The sequence below is a fragment of the Salvia hispanica genome, chromosome 1 (assembly GCF_023119035.1).
Source record: "Salvia hispanica cultivar TCC Black 2014 chromosome 1, UniMelb_Shisp_WGS_1.0, whole genome shotgun sequence".
Classification (NCBI taxonomy): Eukaryota; Viridiplantae; Streptophyta; class Magnoliopsida; order Lamiales; family Lamiaceae; genus Salvia; species Salvia hispanica.
The window spans coordinates 20,075,046-20,080,920 of NC_062965.1; the positions used below are offsets into that span (position 1 = coordinate 20,075,046).

Here is a 5,875-nt window from a genome sequence, read left to right on the forward strand (position 1 = left end):
ATCTTGATATATTTGCATAGCGAGAGTCGTCTTCCCAAGGCCTGCCATTCCATAAAGAATGTGCGCATAAGTTTGGTTTAAGATGTCTCTCATAAGATCGGTTTTGAGCTGTTGGAATTGATCTGATAATCCAATCATCTTCGAGTTGGCTCCATGAAAACCAATGAATGAGGAAATAGGCTCGTCTCGAGGCATATGCTTGCTTCATAAATGTACTCCATCTTCATATCCTTGAGCGTCCGGATCAAGGAATTTACATCATTCTCCAGACACAGATCGATGAAGACTAAAGGTGGAAGAGTTTCAAATTGTAAAGGAATGTGTTGAATGAGAAGGGATTCCAATGAGTCTTCAAATCTCCAAACTGCCTCTTTGATTCTTGCATGCATCCACAGCATTCACCTTCTTCCTGCTCCTGCTTCGACTTGTCCCGTCAAATACTTCAAATATATCGAGAGCATACACTCCTGTTGATTTGTTGAGAGCGGCCAACAAGCAGAACAATGGAGAACATTGTAAATTGTAATCCTAAGAGAAAGCGCAGCACCAGAAGCCGTCATTTTTCTGATATCTCAGATATGTATGATCAAAGCATGCAGTGAATATTCACTAACTAATTTCCTGCTTTTTTGGTGTCTTTTCTTTTATCACTTTTAGAATATTATTATTCTAACACTAATGATAATATAAAATATGGACTAGTATAAATCTTTATTAATTTTGCTTTTGTCGGTTAATGAATAAAGAGATTTCAGTCTGTGACAATATTCGAAGCCATGATTAGTATTGGGCCTAAGGTTTCATTAAGAATACCTCTTTCTCTGTGTCATGTACACGTTTTATTGGTTTATTATGCACGGAATATTTATGTATGCATAATGCATTGCTCACATTCATATTTCCAATTATTGTAGGAGTACTAATTGATTGTCACCTAAATGCAACATACTCTTAGACTCTTAGTTAGTAGTAGTAGTAGTAGAATTCTACTTGGATCCATTAGGCCCATCTAAGGCCCCCAATTACAGACATCATCCAACAAACAATATTGAGGCAATTCTTTCCATCCAATCTTTCTTTCATGTTGTTAATCTTCGATCTCCTTGAGTAATTCCACACAGAGCAAATTGTAGATCTGTAATCATCTTCAATTTGGATCAAAGTTGGTTGCAACTCTAGAGGTTGTGTGATCAAAGCAGTGATATGAGAAGAATGGAGAAAGTGGAATGTGTGATTATAATTCTACCTATATTTGAATCCTTTTTACTTGTCTTTACCACTACTAAGATCTTATTCTAATACTAATGTTACTTACTAAAATGTGTGAGTGGAAACACCTTTGTAAAGATTCTCTGCTAATAATCTAACCTGAAATTCATTCAATACTCAATTACAATACTTACATACAGGTGACAACCCAATAACACAACACTGATGATTCATTTATTCGAAATCCAACCAAAATACCAATTTATCATGAAGAAGCTATTGAATTCGTTGAGCACATTCTTACATATGTATTACTAGCAGCAGATTCAAAGCCTCAAAGAGCTCCACTAAGAATCATATCTTTAACATTAGTATCAATTTTTCACTAAAAATAAAAGATGTTCACTACAAAGCTACTACTCTTCGATGCTTCTCATCGTTCACATAAAAAATAAAAGATGTCCTTCAGTCACTAACTAAAGGTGTAATATTTTCAGTAAACTAAAGCAATAACAGTTTTGATTCCATGTAACTAACTAAACTTATAACATGCAACAAAATCCAAAATAAGTCACAATGCATAAATATTGAAGAACAACCTAATAATACAACCATTGATTTTGAGCATGCCAGATAGAAAACATGGCGTCTCACCTATCCAGCTCCAGCTACATGCTCACCTCCACGCCTGAAAATCGATACATAAATAATTGGAATACCGTAACAACCTAAAACACTTAATTTGACATTTTATAACATCAAAATATATATGAAGACTAAGACGTATGAGTTGACTTGCAGTTGAAGGACTAACCTTTCTAATATAAAAGTCGTTGGTTTCTCGTAAAAAGAAGAAGAGGCAATAACACAAAGCGTGACACCTACACTTGGTTGTAATTGTGTGGCACAAATCAAAGCTAAAGGATTGCAATCCTCTAATTCAATCTCAATGGGGCAAAAACATGGCAACCGAGACAAATAAGCAGGCTCGGGGATCTCTTCAAGTTTGTAGCAATGTTTCATGCTTAGGTATTTAAGCTGAGGGAAGCTGTTGTTCCCGAGTTTCCATCGCACCAAATCACTTTCTTCAATTAGAAGAAACTGAAGGTGCGAAAAAATATCATTTTCCGTTTTCCAATGTGAACCCTGAATGGCGTAGGATCGTAGTTTGAGGGCTTCAAGATATGGCAAAGAGCCTATGACATCCATATATTCCCAGGGAAAACCCGTGCCACTCAAATGTAACTTTTTCAAATTACGTGGCAACTTCAATGAATGAGGAGTCACCGGGTAAACATGACCATGCTTGACCACAGGATTTGTGATACTCAATTTGAGTGTCTCCAAACTTTTAAATGTTGAAATGCAACCAAAGCAACTCAAAAGGTCGTTATGGTCATCATAAGGCGTCAACTCAATTTGTATTCCTAATTTCTTGATATTAGGAATTCTTCTAGAGAGTTCTGAAACAATACAAATGCTAGCATTAACACCTACTAGTGTTTTCAGCTTTTCCAAAGAAACAACATGAGATGGAGCTGCAAGGCTCTTTCCTAATATCTCAATATGCTCCAACTCTTTCATGTCCCATATTTGTGATGGTACATATGATGGAGCTCCACAGCGTCTAATGTGTATATGTGGATGGATAATCAAGACTCGAAGCTTGAAAAGTTTGGATATAGTGGGAGGGAGTTCTCCATTGCAAGTTAGAGCAAGGTACCTCAGTTGGACTAATGATAAAACTTCTATTGGGAAAGTATAGAAACGTTGTGTAAGAGCATCTATTTCCCTTAGCAACATGAAACCAACATCTGTAGGGATTGGATATTGGTGGTAAGGACCATAGAAAAGGAGAGAACGTGCAGAGGATGCACAGTTCAATCTCACTAAGTTGCAAAACTCCTTGATGCCAAATAACATGTTATTTTCGAGACACAAGCAGCGCTGACCTTTTATAGTTTCTAGTTCAGCATCAATCAACTTATTTAAGACATGATAAAACTTGTTCTTACTAGCTTCTTCTCTACACACATGCCGCCACGAAGAATGAAGCCAACAAGTTTTATACTCTGCAAGAGAAAGCTCATGCGCAGTTTTATTCACGCTCTTGAAGTTGCGTAAAACAAGACTATAGTTGATTGCTAGCTCTCTCAAACATTTTCGATCACACCATAACCCCTTGGTGGTGAGCATAATCATGATCTTGGAAGGAGGGGTGTGATAATCTTGAGGGAAAACTCCCATAAACAGAAAAGGCATTTTAAGACGTTGAGGTAAGTAGTCGTAGCTTGGGAAAAGTACCTTTGATATTTGATTATATGCATCCGTGAACACTGAATTTCTCCTTTCTGCTACATCGTTCCAGTAGGTTGGGTCTCTGTTATGCTCGGATTTCGATATGATGCCAGCAACAGCGAGTATCAAGAGAGGGAGGCCTTCACAAAGCCTGGCAATCTTGGTGGCAGCTTTGTGAAGCTGAGGTGGGCAACTCTCATCACCAAACACCTTCTCACATAGTAGCTCCATACTTTCTTCGTCCTTCAAAAACCGCACCCCGTAAAAACAATCACGACTCACATGAGCTTCCATCCATTTTCGATGTCGACTAGTAAGCAAGACATTAATACACACATTTTTGCTGTATGGTAAGGAACCTTCCAAGGTATCCCATACATCTTCCTCCCAGACATCATCCAACACAACAAGACAATTCGTCCCATTCAATCTTTCTTCCAAGCAGTGATCACTAATTTCTTCATCTCCTTGTGTAATTCCAAGCAGTTGAGCTAGAGTGCCTCGTAAAATTTGACATGTTGGTTGAGGTACTCTGCCAACGGTGACCCATGCCCGACACTCAAATTTGCTCTGTATTTCTTGATCTTCATAAATTCGCGTAGCAAGAGTGGTTTTCCCAACGCCTGCCATTCCATAAAGTCCAAACACGCGACTCCAACGGGGAGATACTAGGAACCGAATAAGATCAGTTTTGAGTAGTTGGAACTGATCAGATAATCCAATCATCTTAGAGTTGGTTCCATGAAAGCGAATTGATGAGGAAATAGGTCCGTCTTCAGCCATATTCTCTATTTCGTATCTGTAGTCCTTATCCATATAGATAAGAGTATGAATCAAGGAACGAGCATCATTTTTCAGACTCTGCAGATCAATGGAGACAATCTCTGGAATACTTTCAAACTGTGAAGGAATCTGTTGAGTTACAAGTGATTCTAACGAGTCTTCAAATTTCCATATTGCCTCTTTTACTCTTCCATCAAAAGCGTTCACCTTCTTCCTGCTCCTGCTTGGGCTCGTCGTGTCCAATCTTTCCAGAATTTTTGGCAATGGCTCCAACTCCTTGTACACGAGTTCTAAGATTCGTTGAGAGCGACCAACAAGACTGCAACGAGAACAACCGCGAATATTGTTAATTGTATTCGCAAGAGAAAACACAGCACCATAAGCAGTCATTCTTCTGATCTGAGAGTTTCAATGGAGAGGTTGAGATGTGTTTGATCATAGCAGTGATGTGTGAATAATGCATAAAACAGAATATGTACCTAATTTCTGGACTAAAGGCTTTATCACTTTTAAAATATTATCCTAGCACTAAAGCTGTATTATTAATATAAAGTGTATACATCTTTGTGAATCATCTTTTGTAATGTTTCCTCCAATGAATTCAATGCACATTCTACTCACTTATCATCAAACACTTTTTTTTCTCTGCTAATAATCTAACCTCGTATTCATTTCAATGCTCAATTTCTTATGTTACAATACTTAAATGCAGGTGACAACCCAATAACACAACACTGATGATTTATTTATTTGAAATCTAACCAAAATACCAAGAAATCATGAAGAAGCTATTGAATACATTGAGCACATTCATACACATGTATTACTTTGTAGCAGCAGATTCAAAGCCTAAAAGAGCTCTCCTGCAAATCAAAAGTGGACTAAATCACTTCTAAATATTCACCTTCTACTACTAAGAATCATATCTTTAGCATTAGTGTCAATTTTTCACTAAAAAATAAAATTTGTTCACTACAAAGCTACTACTCTTAGATGCTTCTCATCATTCACATACATAATGCCTCATCTAACTGTTCCTCTCCTTAATTTCCAATCTCTTCATCGTAATCCTCCTCCTCTGCATCTGATGACGTAATCTTCTTCCTCTGTATCCTCATCACCAGATGTATATTCACCATCATAGTACAAAGCTACGACTCTTTTACAAAGCGTGACTTCTTTCTCTCTGCACACTAATATCAGCCCTGAACTCACATGCTCCTTAACAATCCAATAATACAACACTGGTGATTCATTTTTGGAAATCAAACCAAAATATCAAGAAATCACTGCAGAAGTTCTTGAATTTATTCAGAAAAACCATACATTGATTTAAATGTATATCAATTTGTAGCCTGCATATTCAAAGCCTCAAAAATCACTCCTGCAAATCAAAAGTGGATTACATCACTTTCAACTAACAAAAATCATATCTTTTGCTTGATTAATGCTTCAGAAAATACCATGAATTCCAAAAGAAACAAACAGCAAACCACATGGCCCTTATAATAATCGTCAACGCGATCATGATCACACGTATAATCTCCATCAACGTCCTCGCCTATATCCTCAACATTAGTGCCAA

At 37.3% G+C, this 5,875-nt stretch overlaps 1 protein-coding gene across 1 annotated transcript; it reads right to left on the minus strand.

The window, feature by feature from the left end:
- Positions 1-1,603: 1,603 nt before the first annotated feature.
- Positions 1,604-4,709, minus strand: LOC125202665 (putative late blight resistance protein homolog R1A-10). Its single transcript, XM_048101113.1, has 2 exons — positions 2,024-4,709; positions 1,604-1,897 (listed from the first exon to the last, which is right to left on the minus strand). Exons 1-2 carry the CDS (start codon positions 4,678-4,680, stop codon positions 1,864-1,866), a joined length of 2,691 nt encoding a protein of 896 aa, XP_047957070.1. The 5' UTR covers positions 4,681-4,709; the 3' UTR covers positions 1,604-1,863.
- Positions 4,710-5,875: the final 1,166 nt, after the last annotated feature.

Coding starts and splice junctions, on each gene's coding strand:
- LOC125202665 (XM_048101113.1), bottom strand. CDS start 4,680: ATGACTGCTTATGGTGCTGTGTTTTCTCTTGCGAATACAATTAACAAT. Junction 1,898..2,023: donor ACGACTTTTATATTAGAAAG/GTTAGTCCTTCA, acceptor ATCGATTTTCAG/GCGTGGAGGTGAGCATGTAG.